At 52.4% G+C, this 22,253-nt stretch overlaps 2 protein-coding genes across 3 annotated transcripts in view; both read right to left on the bottom strand.

Annotated features, from left to right (window-relative positions):
* Nucleotides 1–479: 479 nt before the first annotated feature.
* On the bottom strand, nucleotides 480–15,301 carry fdx2 (ferredoxin 2). The gene is made up of 5 exons (XM_072564431.1): nucleotides 15,154–15,301; nucleotides 8,511–8,559; nucleotides 7,932–8,038; nucleotides 6,957–7,044; nucleotides 480–1,830 (listed from the first exon to the last, which is right to left on the bottom strand). Exons 1-5 carry the CDS (start codon nucleotides 15,287–15,289, stop codon nucleotides 1,674–1,676), a joined length of 537 nt encoding a protein of 178 aa, XP_072420532.1. The 5' UTR covers nucleotides 15,290–15,301; the 3' UTR covers nucleotides 480–1,673.
* A 3,328-nt stretch (nucleotides 15,302–18,629) lies between these two features.
* raver1 (ribonucleoprotein, PTB-binding 1) overlaps nucleotides 18,630–22,253 on the bottom strand; it is a 36,525-nt gene continuing 32,901 nt past the window's right edge. For both annotated transcript variants that reach the window (XM_072564430.1, XM_072564429.1), the window contains one exon: nucleotides 18,630–21,660. In XM_072564430.1, the coding sequence (XP_072420531.1) occupies nucleotides 21,514–21,660 (147 nt within the window). In that variant the 3' untranslated portion in view covers nucleotides 18,630–21,513. The remainder of the gene's footprint in view (nucleotides 21,661–22,253) is intronic.

Genomic DNA, 22,253 nt, shown 5'->3' with positions numbered 1-22,253 from the left:
TCACACACATAGGGACTTAGTATGAACAAGATAATCAAATAAGACATAAAATCAATATGAGTGGGGGGGGGGGGGGGGGCGACAGGCTTAGAGTAGTGGGAGATATAAACAAAGGCGATGTGGGGCTAGAGCTTGTGATAGGCTACACGCAACAGCAAAAGCAACCAATGGGGTAAAAGGGGAGTACCGAGACTCAACTGAACTGTATAAATTGTAATGAAACCTTCTGATCGGGGTACCTACCTGTCTTGCAAGAACGTTTCAATAAACTTCACTGCTTCAGAATTGGACTCGGACTGAAATTTGTTGAACAGTGAGCTTTGTTTCTCTCACACACAAACATGTGAACTCAGCTGGTGATCGAGTTGCCCTGAGCCACCACAGGAACAGGAGACTTGGGAATTTCACCAAAATGCAACACCGGAGAGAATGATCAGTCAAGGGCCCCACTGCTCAAACACAGACACGACAAGCAAAAGTGACAAAATAGGTCTCTGATTTTATTGTCAATATTTGCATCAATGTTTTAATGTAACAGAGCTGAACTACTTTCCAAGTATTTAGAATCCAGCCACATTTACTAACCGTAACATAAAGAAACACACACAATCTTTCCTGGTTCTCCTGAATGAACAGAAAAGGAACCACAGCTTTGCTGAGATATTGTAACATCTATTGAGATCTACTGGTGTTTTGAGGAGTTTGTGAACTGTGCGTTGTCAGGACATTGCTGTTGGGTGACTGGTCACTTTTCCACAGGCTACCTTGCATGGGTGACATAGCAGCTCTCACACAAGCTGAGCTAATGCCCACTTTTGTGCATATTGGTCTCTGGGAGGAGGGAGCTCACTCTGCAGCTTTAACAATGGTTTGGAGCCGGAGGTTCAGATTGTCTGGGGCTGAAAATCCAGAGAACTCCATCGTCTGTTCTGTGCACCATAACCCTCACAGGTACTTCATTAGTACTCTTCATTTTCTGAACACCTTCCAGAAATCTGCCCTCTTTGACAGAAGAACTTAATTCTCATTCTGCTGAAACAGTTGACATTGGAACTCATTTGGTGAGTCAGCTTTCCAATCGCTGCCCCAATGCAGTAACCTCTCCTCTCAGGGAACTCCTCAGCCTCCTACTTCAACATTCGATGCTCAGAAACTATTGGCCCCTTTGTTATGAAAAAGGAAACACACAGTCACCAATTCCAGTCACGCCAGGCTGCTGTTTTACAAAGCTCAGCAAACAAAGATCGAAATACGAATAACAACAGAGCAAGATGACGACTGCTTAATCCCATCTAATGGGCAGCACGTTCATGGTGTTAATGGAGATAGTCTGAACATGCAGGAGCAGACTATCCTTGGAACACAGCCATCACTTACTCTCAATTAATTAGCAGGAATTTGAGAGACTGATCGGAGGTTCACTGGGAAAGCAGGGGATTAAAGAAGAATTTCGGGAAGAGCTTTACTGTGAAACATTTGTTGCTGCAAACTGCTCGAGCTGTTCCTCTTCACTCCTGTGAGGGTAGGGGTTGGGGGGAGGTGGGGGGGGAGGTTTTGAGATGGGACTGTGTACCCTCGGGGTGCTGTTCCTTTGCCGAGCCACCTGTGTCTCTTGAGGTATGACTGGAATGTCGTGAGTCTCTCGATATGCCACAAGTCCCGGTAAATGCCCATCAATGGGGTTTTGGCACATGTCCATCCACATAGAAGTTCCTTGTGATTTTAGGCAGGGTTAGCTCCATCCCCTCTAATTCTTTGGTGAGGATGATCTGGCATCCGAGACGGGAGTTCAGCTGTAGAACAGGGGCCATGTCCAACATATCTTCCTCCCTGGACAAACAAGAAATCTGTGCTCAATCTTCATTTGCAGTTTGCTCTCATCTTCAAATCTCGAACAGAGGCATATCTCATTGTAGTATGACACGCAAAACATCTCTTTCACCAAACCAGTTGCCATGCTTTTGCTCTTCAATATGAACTCCTATGTTTCCAGTTATGATGAAAAGGACTCATGTAAACAGGTCACACTGTAATTACAGCCTTCCACCAGTGGCGGCATCTCAGTATCGCAACTTTCCTTCCAAGTCATAGAACACTACAGCGCAGTACAGGCACTTTGACCTGTGGAACCAATCTGGAGCCTATTGATCCGACACTATCCCATTTTCATCCATATATTTATCCAATCACCATTTAAATGACTTTAAAGTTGACAAGTCTACTACTGTTGCAGACAGTGTGTTCTATGGCCCCGACTACACTCTCAGTAAAGAAACTCTGACATCTGTCCTATATCTATCACCCCTCAGTTTAAAGCTATGTCCCCTCGTGCTCACCATCACCATCCAAGGAAAAAGACTCTCACTGTACATCCTATCTAACCCTCTGATCATCTTATATGTCTCAAGTAAGTCACATCTCAATCTTCTACTCTCTAACGAAAACAGCCTCAAGTCCCTCAGCCTTTCCTCATAAGAACTTCCCTCCATACCAGGCAACATCCTGGTAAATCTCCTCTGCACCCTTTCCAAAGCTTCCACATCCTTCCTATAATACGGTGACCAGAACTGTACACAATACTCCAAGTGCAGCTGCACCAGTGTTTGGTACAGCTGCAACATGACCTCGTGGCTCCAGAACTCAATCCCTCTCCCAATAAAAGCTAACACACCATTTGCCTTCTTACCAACCTGAGCAGCAACTTTCAGAGATCTATGTACATGGACGCCGAGATCCCTTTGCTCATCTACACTACCAAGAATCTTACCATTATTCCTGTTGCTCCTTCCAAAGTGAATCACCTCACACTTTTCCACATTAAACTCCATTTACTACCTCTCAGCCCAGCTCTCCAGCTTATCTATGTCCCACTGTAACCTGCAACATCCTTCCACACTATCCACAACTCCATGAACCTTAGTGTCATCTGCAAATTTACGAACCCATCCTTCTACGGCCTCATCCAGGTCATTTATAAAAATGGCAAAACAATAGTGGCCCCAAAACAGATCCTTGTGGTACACCACCAGTAAACTGAACTCCGGGATGAATATTTCCCATCAACTACCACCCTCTGTCTTCTTACAGCTCACCAAGTTCTCATCCATGCCCCGAAATCACCCTCAATCCCATGCCTCCGTATTTTGTGCAATAGCCGACCATGGGGCACCTTATCAAATACCTTCCTGAAGTTGTAGTATGGAGAAACCTGCCTGGTCCAACAAATCTCCCTTTGCTTCCTGATTTACTTCAAATTTTAACATTTAACGTCAATATTTAAAGAAAGACTGAACACATGACATTGAAGTCAGAAGTCACATGACACCAGGTTACTGTCCACCAAGTTTATTTGAAATCACCAGCTCCTCCACCAGGTGAAGTCAATATGACTCTAAAGCAGGGACTGAATAACGTACGTGTATCCAAACTCTCCAATCTGACCGCACTCAGGTCTGACCATGACTGTGGTCCCAAGTGAAGGAGGTGCTATCCCTGGGGTCTATTTACAACAATAACGTGTTGTTTCTCATCGGGAAATGTGAATATACACCAGTCTGCAGCACTCGGTTCAAACTGTGACGTTCCATAATAGAGAACATCACATGAGAGTTATTTCAATGGTTTCGCCATGTTTGATTTCTATCTCCGATTTAAGGTTTGGTTTTAAGCATTCTGTTCCCAGTTACCTGTAACTACCTTCTGCGCAGATTTAATTTTTGTAAGAAACTCTGATTCAAAGTATAACCTGAAATCTATCATGATAGATTGTGATATTTCATTTCTGAAAAAACATTACGATTATACAATTGGATACTTTCGAACTTGTCCTGTTAAACCCAGTGTCATAGAGTCATAGAGATGTACAGCATGGAAACAGACCCTTCGGTCCAACCCGTCCATGCCGACCAGATATCCCAACCCAATCTAGTCCCACCTGCCAGCACCCGGCCCATATCCCTCCAAACCCTTCCTATTCTTATACCCATCCAAATGCCTCTTAAATGTTGCAATCGCCCAACCCAGGGAAAAGACTGTCTATTTATCCTATCCATCCCCCCTCAATTTTGTAAACCTCTATAAGGTCACCCCTCAGCCTCCGATGCTCCAGGGAAAACAGCCCCAGCCTGTCCAACCTCACCCTACAGCTCAAACCCTCCAACCCTGGTAACACCCTTTTAAATCTTTTCTGAACCCTTTCAAGTTTCACAACATCTTTCCCATAGGAAGGAGACCAGAATTGCACGCAATATTCCAACAATGGCCTAATCAATGTCCTGTACAGCTGCAACATGACCTCCCAACTCCTGTACTCAATACACTGACGAATAAAGGAAAGCTTACCAAACGCCACCTTCACTATCCTATCTACCTGCGACTCCACTTTCAAGGAGCTATGAATCTGCACTCCAAGGTCTCTTTGTTCAGCAACACTCCCTAAGACCTTACCATTAAGTGTATAAGTCCTGCTAAGATTTGCTTTCCCAAAATGCAGCACCTCACATTTATCTGAATTAAACTCTATCTGACACTCTTCAGTCCATTGGCCCATCTGGTCAAGATCCTGTTGTAATCGGAGGTAACCATCTTCACTGTCCATTACACCTCCAATTTTGGTGTCATCTGCAAACTTACTAAATATACCTCTTATGCTCGCATCCAAATCATTTATGTAAATGACAAAAAGTAGAAAACCCAGCACCGATCCTTGTGGCACTCCACTGGTCACAGGCCTCCAGTCTGAAAAACAACCCTCCACCACCACCCTCTGTCTTCTACCTTTGAGCCAGTTCTGTATCCAAATGGCTAGTTCTCCCTGTATTCCATGAGATCTAAAAATGTGTTGCTGGAAAAGCGCAGCAGGTCAGGCAGCATCCAAGGAGCAGGAGAATCGACGTTTCGGGCATGAGCCCTTCTTCAGGAACCTGAAGAAGGGCTCATGCCCAAAACGTCGATTCTCCTGCTCCTTGGATGCTGCCTGACCTGCTGCGCTTTTCCAGCAACACATTTTCAGCTCTGAGCTCCAACATCTGCAGTCCTCACTTTTTCCGTGAGATCTAACCTTGCTAATCAGTCTCCCATGGGGAACCTTGTCGAACGCCTTACTGAAGTCCATATAGATCACATCTACTGCTCTGCCCTCATCAATCCTCTTTGTTACTTCTTCAAAAAACTCAATCAAGTTTGTGAGACATGATTTCCCACACACAAAGCCATGCTGACTATCCCTAATCAGTCCTTGACTTTCCAAATACATGTACATCCTGTCCCTCAGGATTCCCTCCAACATTTACCCACTACCGAGGTCAGGCTCACTGGTCTATAGTTCCCTGGCTTGTCCTTACCACCCTTCTTAAACAATGGCACCACGTTTGCCAACCTTCAGTCTTCCGGCACCTCACCGGTATCGATGATACAAATATCTCAGTAAGAGGCCCAGCAATCACTTCTCTAGCTTCCCACAGAGTTCTCGGGTACACCTGATCAGGTCCTGGGGATTTATCCACCTTTAACCATTTCAAGGCATCCAGCACTTCCTCCTCTGTAATCTGGACATTTTGAAAGATGTCACCATCTATTTCCCTACAGTCTATATCTTCCATATCCTTTTCCACAGTAAATACTGATACAAAATATTCATTTAGTTTCTCTCCCATTTTCCGTGGCTCCACACAAAGGCCGCCTTGCTGATCTTTGAGGGGCCCTATTCTCTCCCTAGTTACCCTTTTGTCCTTAATATATTTGCAAAAGCCCTTTGGATTCTCCTTAGCTCTATTTGCCAAAGCTATCTCGTGTCCCCTTTTTGCCCTCCTGATTTCCCTCTTTAGTATACTCCTACTGCCTTTATAGTCTTCTAAGGATTCACTCGATCTATCCTGTCTATACCTGACATATGCTTCCTTCTTTTTCTTAACCAAACCCTCAATTTCTTTAGTCATCCAGCATTCCCTATACCTACCAGCCTTCCCTTTCACCCTGACAGGAATATACTTTCTCTGGATTCTTGTTATCTCATTTCTGAAGGCTTCCTATTTTCCAGCCGTCCCTTTACCTGCAAACATCTGCCTCCAATCAGCTTTCGAAAGTTCTTGCCTAATACCATCAAAATTGGCCTTACTCCAATTTTGAACTTCAACTTTTAGATCTGGTCTATCCTTTTCCATCACAATTTTGAAATGAATAGAATTATGGTCACTGGCCCCAAAGTGCTCCCCCACTGACACCTCAGTCACCTGCCCTGCCTTATTTCCCAAGAGTAGGTCAAGTTTTGCACCTTCTCTAGTAGGTACATCCACATACTGAATCAGAAAATTGTCTTGTACACACTTAAGAAATTCCTCTCCATCTAAACTTTTAACACTATGGCAGTCCCAGTCGATGTTTGGAAAGTTAAAATCCCTTACCATAATTACCCTATTATTCTTACAGATAGCTGAGATCTCCTTACAAGTTTGTTTCTCAATTTCCCTCTGACTATTGGGGGATCTATAATACAATCCCAAAAAAGGTGATCATCCCTTTTTTATTTCTCGGTTCCACCCAAATAACTTCCCTGAATGTATTTCTGGGAATATCCTCCCTCAGCACAGCTGTAATGCTATCCCTTATCAAAAATGCCACTCCCCCTCCTCTCTTGCCTCCCTTTTTATCCTTCCTGTAGCATTTGTATCCTGGAACATTAAGCTGCCAGTCCTGCCCATCCCTGAGCCATGTTTCTGTAATTGCTATGATATCCCAGTCCCATGTTGCTAACCATGCCCTGAGTTCATCGGCCTTCCCTGTTAGGCCCCTTGCATTGAAATAAATGCAGTTTAATTTATTAGTCCTACCTTGTCCCTGCCTGCCCTGACTGGCTTCTGGGCTAATTTCTCTCATTCCCCCCAAGTTTTACACTGCAAATATTGAATGCTGGTCAGCAGGTCAGTATGAATCCCTGTGCTGGACAACATTATTTATACCTTTCAACTGCTTCAGGCAGTTTATCGAAATGCTCTTCATTCACATACACATGGCAGGTGGAACAGGCCAAGGAAGCTTCACATGCACCTACACACAGAAAAAAAACAGTTAGTTATTTCGACACCACCAGCCACAAATGCTTTCTCATTTTCTCTCCACGCACTTCAAACTTGCTTCACATGCCATCTCAGAGTCGTTAAAATCAACCATTCAGCTGGATCTGACATGACAAAATCATACCGCATGCATGCAGACACACGCATAGAACACACCCTGTACACACAGACACACATACACAGATGAATGCACACACACTGTACACATGTACAGGGGAGCACAGGACTTGTCCCCACGGACATTCCAGCAGGGGTCAGAGGAAAGGGATTAGAAGCAGGAACATTGTCCTTTGTTGGGTGTCCTGTTGCACCGATGAGGTTGGCGAGCAGGATGAAGTTTCGGATTAGATCTGGAGTCTCCGTGTGGTAGATGCTGTTCAGATTGCACCAGGCAGGAAATATATGGCACAAGATACCAAAATATAGACAGTCCTTTCAAAGCCTTATCTACATCCCCTGACAAAACTGAAATCAGCAGCAAGCAGCTGACTGGCTCATTCTTTAGCTCTGAAGAAAGGGTCATATTGGACCCAAAACATGAACGTCTCTCCTCACAGATGCTGCCAGACCTGCTGTGATTCTCCAGCATTTTCTGTCTGTCTTTCAGATTTCCAGCACCTACACTATTTGGCTGGTTCGTGTGCTATTTGCATAGCATTTTGGAATATTGTTTACTAAATACTATAATTCAGATGAAGCATTACATTTAGACCTTATCAGGCAAAACGTGAAAGTACCTTTCACAGAACAGCACTGGGCCGGTCAAATATTTTTCTCTCGACCAATTTCAGCAAGAGAGGCTGACCTCTTTTTCTGACAAGGTGAAGAATTTAAAGATTTCACTCAATGAGTACTCACCCTCCAGATCGATACCGTTCTCATGAGCCAAGTACAGGACATTATCACCCACCTTCCCCTTCACAGGAATCCGGTTTCCCAACCGATCAATGAAGGTTATGTTTACACTGAAACAAGTAAAATGATAGTCATATTTGTATCAAGGAAAGGATTTTTATGCATTTATTCAAAGTTGCCTGCAAAACTCTACCATCCAGTTGTCAGTTTTCCTCCTAAAGGTTCAGATTTTCTCAGTGAAAAATGGTCTGCTCTCTCTCTCTCTCTCCAGTGCCTACCATCCATACAGTAACCCTGATTGAAAGCTGCATGTTGTGACTTGAATTCACTTCAGATAATTTACCTCAAATTGCACTTGCAAAGACAAGCTCCCAATCCCATGAATTCACAGAATGTTTGGTAAACAGCAAACAATATAGCAAGTTCCCTTCATCCCTCACAAACCTCAGTATCAACAACATACAACCTGACGAGGGAAGGGAAAGAATGATTCTGAAGAAACCAAATCAAGGATAAAGAATTGATCTGCAAACAAAGTAGCCTGGGAGAAACGAGACTCCAAACTGAGGGTTCCATACTTACACATCCGAATTCTCAGCTTTCGAGTGGGTGTCATCAGATTGATAGACAGCTGAAGAGAGACAAAAACCACCAGTCAGCTATTTATCCCCCACCATCTCCCTCCCTATTCCAACTCTGCCCTTGCTCCCCCCTCCCTCCACTCCCCCAATCTCTCCTCACTATTCCTTCCCTCATCGCCTTACCATCCTCCCTTCTCTACACCCTCCCTCCATCCCATCCCCCCTCTCTAATCCCTCCCACCACTCCCCATCTCTCTCCCTCTATCCCCTCCCTCCATCCCCATCCCGCACCTCTCTGTCTCTCTCTCCCTCCTCCCCCTCCCTCCTCTCCTCCCTTCCCGTCCCCTTTTCCCTCCTCTCCTCGCCCCTCCCTCCCTACTCTTCCCTCCCCCTCCCTCCTCTCCCCTCACCACCACCCTCCCTCCTCCTCCTCTTCCCTCCCCTCTCCTCCTCTTCCCTCCCCCCCACCCACCTCCCTCCCCCATCCCTCTCCAGGACACCCCTACCTCCCCCTCTCCCGTCCTTCCCATCCCTCCTCTCCCCTCCCGCCTCCCCAGACTATCCCCCTCCCCTACCCCACCCCTGCCCACCTCCTCCCCCCTCCTCCCCCCTCCTCCCCCCTCCCCCCATACCACCGCCTCCTCACCCTCCCCTAACCCTACTCCCCATATCTCCGCCTCCTCCCCTCCCCCATATCTCCACCCACTCCCCCTTATTTCCCCTCTCCCCTCCCCCCACTCCTCCCATCCCCACCTCACCCCACACTGCCCGCACCCCCTCCCGCACCTCCCCCCTCCCCCACCTCACCCCATACCGCCCGCACCCCCCCTCCCCTCCCTCACACACCCCTCCCCAAACCCACCACCCTCTCCCCTCCCCAAACCCCCCTCCCTCCCCCAAACCCCCCCTCCCCCCCTCCTCTCCCCCCCAAAACCCCCCTCCTCTCCCCCCCAAACTCCCCCCTCCTCTCCCCAAACCCCCCTCCTCTCCCCCAAACCCCCCTCCTCTCCCCCAAACCCCCCTCCCCCAAATCCCCCTCCTCTCCCCCAACACTCCCCTCCCCTCCCCAACACCCCCCTCCCCCAACCCCCCCTCCTCTCCCCCAACACCCCCCTCCCCCAACCCCCCCCCCTCTCCCCCAACACCCCCCTCCCCCAACCCCCCCCTCCCCCAACCCCCCCCCTCCTCTCCCCCAACACCCCCCTCCTCTCCCCCAAACCCCCCTCCCCTCCCCTTCCCCAACACCCCTACTCTTCCCCAAACCCCCCTCCTCTCCCCCAAACCCCCCTCCCCCAACCCCACCCTCCTCTCCCCCAAACCCCCCTCCCCTCCCCCAAACCCCCCCCTCCTCTCCCCCAACACCCCCCCTCCTCTCCCCCAACCCCCTCCCCCTCCCCACCCCTCCCCCTCCCCACCCCGCCCCCTCCTCCTCCCCACCCCGCCCCCCTCCTCCTCCCCACCCCGCCCCCCTCCTCCTCCCCACCCCGCCCCCCTCCTCCTCCCCACCCCCCCTCTCCCCCAAACCCCCCTCCCCTCCCCCAAACCCCCCCCTCCTCTCCCCCAACACCCCCCCTCCTCTCCCCCAACCCCCTCCCCACCCCGCCCCCTCCCCCTCCCCACCCCGCCCCCTCCTCCTCCCCACCCCGCCCCCCTCCTCCTCCCCACCCCCCCTCCTCCTCCCCACCCCCCCCGCTCCTCCTCCCCACCCCCCCCGCTCCTCCTCCCCACCCCCCCCGCACCTCCTCCCCACCCCCCCTCCTCCGCCCCACCCCCCCTCCTCCGCCCCACCCCCCCTCCTCCGCCCCTCCTCTTCCCCCCCTCCGCCCCTCCTCTTCCCCCCCCTCCGCCTCTCCTCTTCCCCCCCATCCGCCTCTCCTCTTCCCCCCCCTCCGCCTCTCCTCTTCCCCCCCCTCCGCCTCTCCTCTTCCCCCCCCTCCGCCTCTCCTCTTCCCCCCCCTCCGCCTCTCCTCTTCCCCCCCCTCCGCCTCTCCTCTTCCCCCCCCTCCGCCTCTCCTCTTCCCCCCCCTCCGCCTCTCCCCCCCTCTCCTCTCCTCTTCCCCACTCCCCCCCTCCTCTTCCCCACTCCCCCCTCTCTCCTCTTCCCCCCCCTCTGCCTCTCCTCTTCCCCCCCTCTCCTCTTCCCCCCCCTCCTCTCCCCTTCCCCCCCCTCCTCTCCCCTTCCCCCCCCTCCTCTCCCCTTCCCCCCCCTCCTCTCCCCCTCCTCTCCCCCTCCTCTCCTCTTCCCCCCCTCCTCTCCCCTTCCCCCCCCTCCTCTCCCCCTCCTCTCCCCCTCCTCTCCTCTTCCCCCCCTCCTCTCCCCTTCCTCTCCTCTTCCCCCCCCTCCTCTCCCCCCCTCTCCTCTTCCTCTCCTCTTCCCCCCCCTCCTCTCCCCCCCTCTCCTCTTCCCCCCCTCCTCTCCCCCCTCTCCTCTTCCACCCCCCTCCTCTCCCCCCCTCTCCTCTCCCCCCCTCTCCTCTTCCACCCCCCTCCTCTCCTCTTTCTCCCCCCCTCCTCTTCCACCCCCCTCCTCTCCTCTTTCTCCCCCCCTCCTCTTTCTCCCCCCCCCTCTCTCTCCTTTCTCCCCCCCCTCTCCTCTTTCTCCCCCCCCTCTCTCCTCTTTCTCCCCCCCTCTCTCCTCTTTCTCCCCCCCTCTCTCCTCTTTCTTCCCCCCCCCACCCCCTCTTCCCCCCCCACCCCCTCTTCCCCCCCCACCCCCCTCTCTCCTCTTTCTCCCCCCCTCTCCTCTTTCTCCCCCCACCCTCTCCTCTTTCTCCCCCCACCCTCTCCTCTTTCTCCCCCCACCCTCTCCTCTTTCTCCCCCCACCCTCTCCTCTTTCTCCCCCCACCCTCTCCTCTTTCTCCCCCCACCCTCTCCTCTTTCTCCCCCCACCCTCTCCTCTTTCTCCCACCCCCTCTCCTTTCTCCCCCCCCCTCTCTCCTCTTTCTCCCCCCCCTCTCCTCTTTCTCCCCCCCCTCTCCTCTTTCTCCCCCCCCTCTCCTCTTTCTCCCCCCCCTCTCCTCTTTCTCCCCCCCCTCTCCTCTTTCTCCCCCCCCTCTCCTCTTTCTCCCCCCCCACCCCCTCTCCCCCTCACTCCTCTTTCTCCCCCCCCCTCTCCTCTTTCTCCCCCCCCCTCTCTCCTCTTTCTCCCCCCCCCTCTCCTCTTTCTCCCCCCCCCCTCTCTCCTCTTTCTCCCCCCCCTCTCTCCTCTTTCTCCCCCCCCCTCTCCTCTTTCTCCCCCCCCCTCTCTCCTCTTTCTCCCCCCCCCTCTCTCCTCTTTCTCCCCCCCCCTCTCTCCTCTTTCTCCCCCCCCCTCTCTCCTCTTTCTCCCCCCCCCTCTCTCCTCTTTCTCCCCCCCCCTCGCTCCTCTTTCTCCCCCCCCCCTCGCTCCTCTTTCTCCCCCCCCCTCGCTCCTCTTTCTCCCCCCCCCTCGCTCCTCTTTCTCCCCCCCCCTCGCTCCTCTTTCTCCCCCCTCCCCTCTCCTCTTTCTCCCCCCTCCCCTCTCCTCTTTCTCCCCCCTCCCCTCTCCTCTTTCTCCCCCCTCCCCTCTCCTCTTTCTCCCCCCCCTCTCCTCTTTCTCCCCCCCTCTCTCCTCTTTCTCCCCCCCTCTCTCCTCTTTCTCCCCCCCCCTCTCCTCTTTCTCCCCCCCCTCTCTCCTCTTTCTCCCCCCCTCTCTCCTCTTTCTCCCCCCCTCTCTCCTCTTTCTCCCCCCCTCTCTCCTCTTTCTCCCCCCCTCTCTCCTCTTTCTCCCCCCCTCTCTCCTCTTTCTCCCCCCCCCCCTCTCCTTTTCTCCCCCCCCTCTCTCCTTTCTCCCCCCCCTCCTCTCCCCCTCACACCTCTTTCTCCCCCCCGCCCTCTCCTCTTTCTCCCCCCCCCCTCCTCTTTCTCCCCCCCTCTCTCCTCTTTCTCCCCCCCCCCTCTCCTCTTTCTCCCCCCCCCTCTCCTCTTTCTCCCCCCCCCCTCTCCTCTCTTTCTCCCCCCCCCCTCTCCTCTTCTCCCCCCCCCCTCTCCTCTTTCTCCCCCCCCTCTCCTCTTTCTCCCCCCCCCTCTCCTCTTTCTCCCCCCCCTCTCCTCTTTCTCCCCCCCCCTCTCCTCTTTCTCCCCCCCCTCTCTCCTCTTTCTCCCCCCCCTCTCCTCTTTCTCCCCCCCCTCTCCTCTTTCTCCCCCCCCCTCTCCTCTTTCTCCCCCCCTCTCTCCTCTTTCTCCCCCCCTCTCTCCTCTTTCTCCCCCCCCTCTCCTCTTTCTCCCCCCCCCTCTCCTCTTTCTCCCCCCCCCTCTCTCCTCTTTCTCCCCCCCCCTCTCCTCTTTCTTCCCCCCCCACCCCTTCTCCCCCTCACTCCTCTTCTCCCACCCCTCTCCCCCTCTCTCCTCTTTCTTCCCCCACCTCTCTCCTCTTTCTTCCCCCCCACCCCCTCTCCCTCTCCCCCCCCACCCCCTCTCCCCCTCTCTCCTCTTTCTCCACCCCCTCCCCCCTCCCTCCACCACAATCTCTCTCCCCCCCCCCTCACACACATTCTCCCCCCCCTCTCCACTCATCTCACCCCCCCCCACCCTCACCCACTAACTCCCCCCCCACTCTCCTCTTACTCCCCCCCCTCTCTCCTCTTCTCCCCCCCTCTCACCACACACCCCCCTCTCCCCCCCTCTCTACTCTTCTCCCCAACACCCCCCTCACACCACAATCTCCCCCCCCCCTCCTCTTCTCCCCCCCCTCTCCTTCAACACCTCCCCTCACACCTCTATCTCCCCCCCCCCTCTCTCCACTTCTCCCCCCCCACACTCCACAAACGTCCCCCCCCTCAGCACACTTCTCCCCTCCCCACTCCTCTTCCTCCCCCTCCCTCTCCACATTCTCCCCCCCCTCTCTCCTCTTTCTCCCCCCCCCTCACACCTCTTTCTCCCCCCCCTCTCTCCTCTTTCTCCCCCCCCTCTCCTCTTTCTCCCCCCCTCTCTCCTCTTTCTCCCCCCCTCTCTCCTCTTTCTCCCCCCCCTCACTCCTCTTTCTCCCCCCCCCTCACTCCTCTTTCTCCCCCCTCACCCCTCTCCCCCTCACTCCCCCCCTCTCTCCTCTTTCTCCCCCCCTCACTCCTCTTTCTCACCCCCCCACCCCCTCCCCCCTCACTCCTCTTTCTCCCCCCCCTCACTCCTCTTTCTCCCCCCCCCTCACTCCTCTTTCTCCCCCCCCCTCACTCCTCTTTCTCCCCCCCCCTCACTCCTCTTTCTCCCCCCCCACCCCCTCCCCCCTCTCTCCTCTTTCTCCCCCCCCTCACTCCTCTTTCTCCCCCCCTCTCTCCTCTTTCTCCCCCCCCCTCACTCCTCTTTCTCCCCCCCCTCACTCCTCTTTCTCCCCCCCCCTCACTCCTCTTTCTCCCCCCCCCCTCACTCCTCTTTCTCCCCCCCCCACCCCCTCCCCCCTCTCTCCTCTTTCTCCCCCCCCTCACTCCTCTTCTCCCCCCCCCTCACTCCTCTTTCTCCCCCCCCCTCACTCCTCTTTCTCCCCCCCCTCACTCCTCTTTCTCCCCCCCCCTCACTCCTCTTTCTCCCCCCCCCTCACTCCTCTTTCTCCCCCCCCCTCACTCCTCTTTCTCCCCCCCCACCCCCTCCCCCCTCTCTCCTCTTTCTCCCCCCCCTCACTCCTCTTCTCCCCCCCCCTCACTCCTCTTTCTCCCCCCCCCACCCCCTCTCCCCCTCACTCCTCTTTCTCCCCCCCCACTCCTCTTTCTCCCCCCCCTACTCCTCTTTCTCCCCCCCCTCTCCTCTTTCTCCCCCCCCTCTCTCCTCTTTCTCCCCCCCCACCTCTCCTCTTTCTCCCCCCCCACCTCTCCTCTTTCTCCCCCCCCCCACCCCCTCTCCCCCTCACTCCTCTTTCTCCCCCCCCACTCCTCTTTCTCCCCCCCCTACTCCTCTTTCTCCCCCCCCTCTCCTCTTTCTCCCCCCCCTCTCTTTCTCCCCCCCCCACCTCTCCTCTTTCTCCCCCCCCCACCTCTCCTCTTTCTCCCCCCCCCACCTCACCTCTTTCTCCCCCCCCCACCTCTCCTCTTTCTCCCCCCCCCACCTCTCCTCTTTCTCCCCCCCCCACCCCCTCTCCCCCTCACTCCTCTTTCTCCCCCCCCACTCCTCTTTCTCCCCCCCCTACTCCTCTTTCTCCCCCCCCTCTCCTCTTTCTCCCCCCCCTCTCTTTCTCCCCCCCACCTCTCCTCTTTCTCCCCCCCCCACCTCTCCTCTTTCTCCCCCCCCACCTCTCCTCTTTCTCCCCCCCCCCCACCTCTCCTCTTTCTCCCCCCCCACTCCTCTTTCTCCCCCCCCTCTCCTCTTTCTCCCCCCCCTACCTCTCCTCTTTCTCCCCCCCCCACCTCTCCTCTTTCTCCCCCCCCCACCTCTCCTCTTTCTCCCCCCCCCACCTCTCCTCTTTCTCCCCCCCCCACCTCTCCTCTTTCTCCCCCCCCCACCTCTCCTCTTTCTCCCCCCCCCACCTCTCCTCTTTCTCCCCCCCACCCCCTCTCCCCCTCACTCCTCTTTCTCCCCCCCCCACCCCCCTTTCTCCCCCCCCCACCCCTCTTTCTCCCCCCCCCACCCCTCTTTCTCCCCCCCCCCCCCCCCCTCTCCCTCTCACTCCTCTTTCTCCCCCCCCCTCCCCCTCACTCACTGGGGCCTGTGTGCAGGGCCCGCTGCTGGAGTATCCCCCGGAGATTGTGGTGCCCGCCGTGAGGGAGCCGGAGCCCCAAGGCCAGGCACAGCCTGAGGCCTAAGCCCAGGCCGCAGCGAGCACTGGCCGCCGCCATGACACCGGGTCAGCTGACCACCCCCTGACGTCATCACCGCCCCTTAAAGGGACAGGCCCTTGGCCTCTTAAAGGGGAAGCAACCAGAGGCTGGGTCACTACCAGCCCCCACCCCCACAGGGACAGAGGCTGGGTCACTACCACACCCTACCCCCACAGGGACAAAGGCTGGGTCACTACCAGCCCCCACCCCCACAGGGACAGAGGCTGGGTCACTACCACCCCCTACCCCCACAGGGACAGAGACTGGGTCACTACCAGCCCCCACCCCCACAGGGACAGAAGCTGGGTCACTACCACCCCCACAGGGACAAGGCTGGGTCACTACGACCCCCACCCCCACAGGGACAGAGGCTGGGTCACTACCACCCCCTCACCCACAGGGACAGAGGCTGGGTCACTACCACCCCCTCACCCACAGGGACAGAGGCTGGGTCACTACCACCCCCCACACCCACAGGGACAGAGGCTAGGTCCCTACCATCCACCACAGGGTCAGAGGCTGGGTCACTACCTCCACCCCCCACAGGGACAGAGGCTGGGTCACTACCCCCCCCCCCCCCTCAACAGGGACAGACCCTGGGTCACTACCACCCACCCACCCCCACAGGAACAGAGACTGGGTCACTACCACTCCCCCACACAGGGTCCGAGGCTGGGTCACTACCACCCCCACACCCACAGGGACAGAGGCTGGGTCACTACCACCACCCACCCCCACAGGGACAGAGGCTGGGTCACTACCACCCCCACAGGGACAGAGGCTGGGTCACTACCACCCCCACAGCGTCAGAGGCTGGGTCACTACCACCCCCTCACCCACAGGGACAGAGGCTGGGTCACTACCACTCCCCACACCCACAGGGACAGAGGCTATGTCACTACCCCCCCTCAACAGGGACAGAGCCTGGGTCACTACCACCCACCCACCCCCACAGGAACAGAGACTGGGTCACTACTACTCCCCCACACAGGGTCAGAGGCTGGGTCACTACCAACCCCCCACACAGGGACAGAGGCTGGGTCACTACCAACCCCCCACAGGGACAGTGGCTGGGTCACTACCACCCCCCCCCCCACAGGGACAGTGGCTGGGTCACTACCACCCCCCTCTCCACAGGGATAGAGGGCAGGTCACTACCAACCCCTGCACTGACAGGGGGTGGGTTACTACCAGCTGCACCTCCAGGGACAGACGGTAGGTCACTACCATCCCTCTTCCCGAAGGACAGAGGCTGAGTCACTACCACCACCTTCAGGGACAGAGGATAGGTCACTATCATCCACAGGATCAGGAGTGTGCATCTCCAGGGTCAGAGGGCAGATCACTACCTTGCTGTCCCTGGATGGGGGTGGGTGTGGTTCCCTGCTCCGAGCCTAAGACTCAGGTTCACATCCCAGTTTGTGCCAAGGTGTGTTAGAATAGGATTGCAAAAATGCTGGCAACGCCTAAGTCAAAGAAACTAGGAAATTACAAAACTTGCCCACGTCTTGAACAGATTTTCTAAAGATCAAAGATTTCCTTAATTTCTTTCACCTTTCCCCAAGTCTGGAATTAAATCAGGTCAGAAATGAAACATTATAAACTTCAATAGACAATCAGTAAATCTCTCCATTTGGTTTGGACTGATGTTTATTCTCACATGTCCTTGAGGATGGGAATACAGTGAAAGGTTTACAGTGTCACCACTCCTGGTACCACCACAGCTACAAGGTACCTAGGTACAAAATCTTCAGTAAAAAGTGGAAAAATAAATACGTTGAAAGTTCACCATTACAAAATAAAAAATTAAATCAATAAGTTCCAAATAATGGTCCTTATTTAGCCATGAGCCAGCAGTTGCTCTATGTTGGGCTTTCCCCACAAGGGCTCAACTCTTTCCCCCCCGCCGCACCCCACCCCCCCATCTCACTGCAAACCATCATTCGGGCTCACCAGCCTTCTCCCCACAGACTGCCAGAATCCTGCTCCAGGCCCTCAGCCTCTTTCACGTTGCCACTGACTGCCAGACTTCTGCTGGGGTACACCAACCGCCCGGTGGCTCACTGCTCTGGGCTCCAGTCACTACCTCTGCGACTGCACTCCCTCCAGAGGGCGAGGAAAAAAAACTAAATGAAAGAAAAATAAGCGAGAAAAGAAAAACGGTTGGAACCGACGAACTCTGGCTCAGGAGCCTTGTTCTGCTTTCCTCAGTTGCTGGTTCCCATGTTAACTTCACTTTCGGTTCTGTTCCACCATTCAATTGGACCATGGCCCATCCGAACATCTGGGATTCTTTACCCAGTTTTGAAAACTCGAACTGTGCTTTGTTACTTATTTAATTCTCAAATTGCCTCTTACTTGCTGTTTGTAAATTAGTTTGTTGAGTGCTCCCAGTCCTCTAACTATTCAAAAGTAATGTGTTAATATTTGCAGAGACCCTGCCATCAAAAGAATATTTGCACAGGAATCCTGGAAGTGGGTGAGAGAATACATATGACTATGTATGTACTGCTACAGCCCATTGCTAGAGTTTATCAAAACTGTGAGCAAATCTTTAAGATGCTATTTCATGAAATTAATTTAACACAAGGTGAGAGGGAGCTCCACAACAGTCTGTCTGAAGGTCAGAAGAATTATGGAGTTATTGATTACTGTCACCTATGAACATGTTCATGTGGTAGCAGCATTTGAATATGAACAGGCAGCATAATTGCAGAGCATCACAGGTACACCGACACCATGTAACTGTATAAACATCAGGAGCAGGAACCACATCCAATCGCCAACTCCAGCCCCAGCATTCCAGAAGGTCAGGGGCAGTCCACCTCCAAGTCACACACCACCCTGACTCAGAATTATGGTGTTGCTTCTCGACTGTGACTGGGAAAGTTGTGCAACTCTCTCTGCACTGTGTATCCACATTATATTGACCGCAGTAGTTCGACAAGGTGGAATGAGAGCTGGGCATTAAATGCTGGCTGAGTTAGTGATGCCCACACCCAAAACCCACTCCCTCCCATCCCTATTATCATGCAGTTCCCATGGTTAAATCTACCTAGCATGCACATCCTGGACACTAGGCAATTCAGCATGGCCAATCCACCTAATTTGCACATCTTTGGACTGCAAGAGGAAACCAGAGCACCCAGCGGAGACCCACCTTTTCCTTTAATCTCTTACAATTTAGGGTGGAGGGACAAACTGTTTTTGCTCTAGTCCCACAAAACATGGTATCAGATTAAAGGGGCCCATTACTGCCGTGAATACTTGGAAATCCAAACACTAAGAATTCAGCTAAGTGGATAATGGCAGTGAATAAGCATAATGTTTTAACAAAGTTTAAAACAGACAGACAGAATTAAGAGCAATTTCCAATTTTAATAGAGATGTAGATAGGACTCTCCAAACATGAAATTGCAATCAGTTCCTGCTCAGTAATGCAGCTGAACGGTATCCAAATGATGAAGACCCTTCTGTCACCTTTCATCCCACACAATCAGCTGGTCTGAGAGAGACTCAAGGCACCTACAGAACAGATGAGCCCGAGTGACTGGCCTCCAGAGCACTGCAAGTGGATAACTGAGAAACATGAAGGCTATCCTGCACCAGCACATGGTGGACAGATTGAATAGCCGATGTCTGTTCCTGTGATAGTGCAGGCTGAAGACAGGACTCACTGTGGGAGAGAGTAAATGGATGGCCAGCAAGTATTTCAGACCATCTGCACGTTCTGTGCTCTTCCTTGTTTGCAGTGACACAGGCCAGGAGACGTGGAAATAACCATTAGATGTACAGAAATCTCCAGGTATCCCATGATCAGTGTTAGCAGTGTTCCTGTAACATTAAGTGCAGCTGAACCCAGTCACTTACAGACACACTTTAGTAGAGGTCACTGCCAACCAACTCTTTCACTTCCTAGCTGAGGCTAACCAATTGAACCCGACACTGGCTCACACACCAGTCACTTTCACAATTTTTATTTAAGAGGAACCAAGCAGGTTAATCACAGCGTGGGAGACCCAGTCAATCTCCAGTCTTCTGAATTAGCAGATCATGTCTACAATTGACCATTGTCAAGAGGGCAGAGAATAAGGCTCAAATTGTTCATTGCTATTCGGTTTCTCAGCCTGAAACATGGAGAAGGGGGTCGGGCAGGGTCCAGTTCAGCTTGGGTTTGGAATTTCCCCCATATTTGGCCACTCTCAGACAGGCAATCCCAGAGAGTCACCCACATCAATGCAACCACGTTTGACATGAACTCCCCAGTCCCCACAGCAGGTGAAAACAATGCCTTGGAATGATGGCGGTGTTTTAGTTGCTATTCACCTGGTCAGATGCGAGACCTTTTGCCCATCATAATTGTCCAAAGTCCACTCTAACAAGATTAGAGTACAGACAAAGCACAGAGGATTGTAGTGAGACTGGGCAGAACGGAAACTAAGGCTGTCGATGCTTCAGACCTCCATTTCCTCACAGTGCAAGTTGTTTTTTTTCTCTGATATAGTTTGAGAATGTAGATTAACTGGACATTTAAAAAAAAAATGGGCCTGTCCTTTTTTCTCTCTCTAATATCCCAACCTTTCCCAGAATGTCCTGCTTTCCAAGCATTTTCATCATCTTTGCCTGCCTCTGGTGGCTGGAAGGGGAACAGAGAAATAAGAATGGAGGTCCAGAGATGGTGTTCACCATCTCGTTCCTGCAGCCTGTCCCTGTTCTCTCCCCCTTTAATCTTCAAAGTAAAAAACAGGGGTTTGCTTTGAAATTGTACAAATTAGACCAACGCTCCAGGAGAATAGTTTCCTTCAGCTCAAGTCTCTAATACAGGAACCAACCATCAGAGGTGTGGTAAAGCTAAGGAGAAATTCCTCCGCCCACTTCAAATATTGAGGCAAAACAAGTATATTTACTGGGAAAGCACAAGCAGTGCAGGTGTTGATGGACTGTAAGGCAACTGGAAGAGACTTACAAAACTTCCTGTAGCTTTAAATGCAAACAGCATTGCGACAGAAGCTAGTGTCCACAATGTCTGCTACCATTCCTTACATTGACATTTGATTTATTTTATGATTAGGGCCCCATACTTGTTGGTTCAGGCTCTCTGTCTAAGCTTAGTGGAAACTTGGCTGGTATAAAAGTTCCACAGGTTAACAGACATCAGGAATTCAACGTGTAAAGATTTTGCAGAACAAAGTTGTCACTAAAGTAGAAACAAACACATGCCAAATGAAACAGGAAGAACAAAATTTGTTACCCAAACTACTTTAAATTTTGTTTCAAAAGAAACGGAAAAAAAAGGGACAAGCACATAACCCATTTTCTGCAAATAATTCACTAAAAATTGCAGATCTAAAAAAACCTGGCATTTCTAAATCAAAGGCAAAAATTGTTCACAGAATGAAAGGAAAGATTAAGGAAGTACAATTAAAAAACAAACCGACAAATTTGAGAGGTATGCAGAAGGACTGAAAACCAAACCAGTTGGGCTGCACAATGAAACTCAAACATTGAGGGTATGGGATACGGTGCAGTGTGATTAAACTAAAGGAAAATATCTCACTGCATTCATTCCAACACTTGAGTACATGTTTGGAGCACATGACACAAAAGCAAAGTGAATCACCAGACAGAAACAACACTTCACGGTGTCAGCCTTTGAGGTAGAATACCTGCTTTGAAAGTTGATGAACTGAATGCACACTTTGCTGGAACATCAAAAACAAGGGCTCATCTTCAGAGTGTGGCTCTGAGGAAGTGCCGAGTCCTCTATAAATGCAGCTTATTATTGGGAGAATATTTGCAGCCAACTTCACACGTGTTTAAATTTGCAGTGGACTGAAGGCTAATATTCATTGAGTTATGAAGAAAGTGTGCTTCAGTAGAGCATCCACTATTGACACTTGCTGGTCCCAGACTGCAGTCAGTAACAGTGAGATTGGAGGGATAAAGTGGATAAGGTGAATTCCACCTCATCATGTATTCATCTCTCCCGATAACTAGAGTTTGAAGCGAATATTCGGCGATTTTTGTGGCTGACATGCAAAGATGCCACAGGGCCATGTTTCAGTCAGTTTGTCAGGTTCCAGCCTTCTGCATCCTCCAAATTCCCAGATAGAAGTTTCACCCTTCTCCTAAAAACAAAGACTGAAGTGTTTTGACACAGAGATTAAAAACATCTGTACAAGATATACACCCTTCAGTGAAAAATAACCATGTCGTTCTAGATGGCAACACCAGGTCCCCAGTTAAAATATCCTCTTCCTCTTGAGGTAAGAGTCAGCGTAGTGGCCACCCAGGCCTTGGGAGTGCTGACCAATGTAGCCTCCCTCTGGGCTGGGCTCAGGCGATGGGATCAGGTGAGACGCACCTCGCTTGTGACCAGCGAGTGGTGTCTACAACAAAGAGAGAGAGAGAGAAAATCACATTCACTTGAAGTCTGGTTTTCAACCAAACTGACCCAAACCTTCAGCCACTCCAACACAGGCTTCAGTGGAATAGCACAAAAGCAAGGGACACCATTGTGAAGAGATCCAATGGGCCTCTGCTGTTGGGAGACAAAGACTGGATCCAAAGAACAGAAATTATAACTATCAGTAATGATTTATATCTAGAGGCTTTCTAGTGTTTTCTCGAATTCTGGTAGACCGAAGGAACAGTGTTTAGTTTGTAGGGTATAATTGGAGTCTTTTCCCACTTGCTTTCAGTGTCAGTGAGTGACCCAGTGTCCCCTCTCACTTAGACTTCAATTAAAGGCTGTTTTCCGAGATTTGAATCCATATGTGGAATTAAAAATTTCAGTCATGTTCCCATGAGCTGACTGAATAGAGTCAGCCAGAAAGTGGGATGGCACTCAATGCTGCAACACCATTAGCTTCTTGGTTCATGAACATGTGCACAGGATCAGCTCAGGTTTGTTCCTTTCTCAGCCCTCACAGACAAGGCCAGCTAACATCGTTGGGACCATGACCAAATGACTGAAGTTAAG

The sequence above is a fragment of the Chiloscyllium punctatum genome, chromosome 46, assembly GCF_047496795.1.
Source record: "Chiloscyllium punctatum isolate Juve2018m chromosome 46, sChiPun1.3, whole genome shotgun sequence".
Classification (NCBI taxonomy): Eukaryota; Metazoa; Chordata; class Chondrichthyes; order Orectolobiformes; family Hemiscylliidae; genus Chiloscyllium; species Chiloscyllium punctatum.
This window is presented reverse-complemented; position numbering and strand designations above follow the sequence as displayed.

Bases quoted from the DNA above. Each gene is read 5' to 3' on its own strand.
- fdx2 (XM_072564431.1), bottom strand. From the start codon at position 15,289: ATGGCGGCGGCCAGTGCTCGCTGCGGCCTGGGCTTAGGCCTCAGGCTG. The intron at 8,560-15,153 runs GTGAGTGAGGGG...GTCTCTCTTCAG, and splicing joins GGCCCTGCACACAGGCCCCA to CTGTCTATCAATCTGATGAC. The intron at 7,045-7,931 runs GTGAGTACTCAT...TTCTGTGTGTAG, and splicing joins GAACGGTATCGATCTGGAGG to GTGCATGTGAAGCTTCCTTG.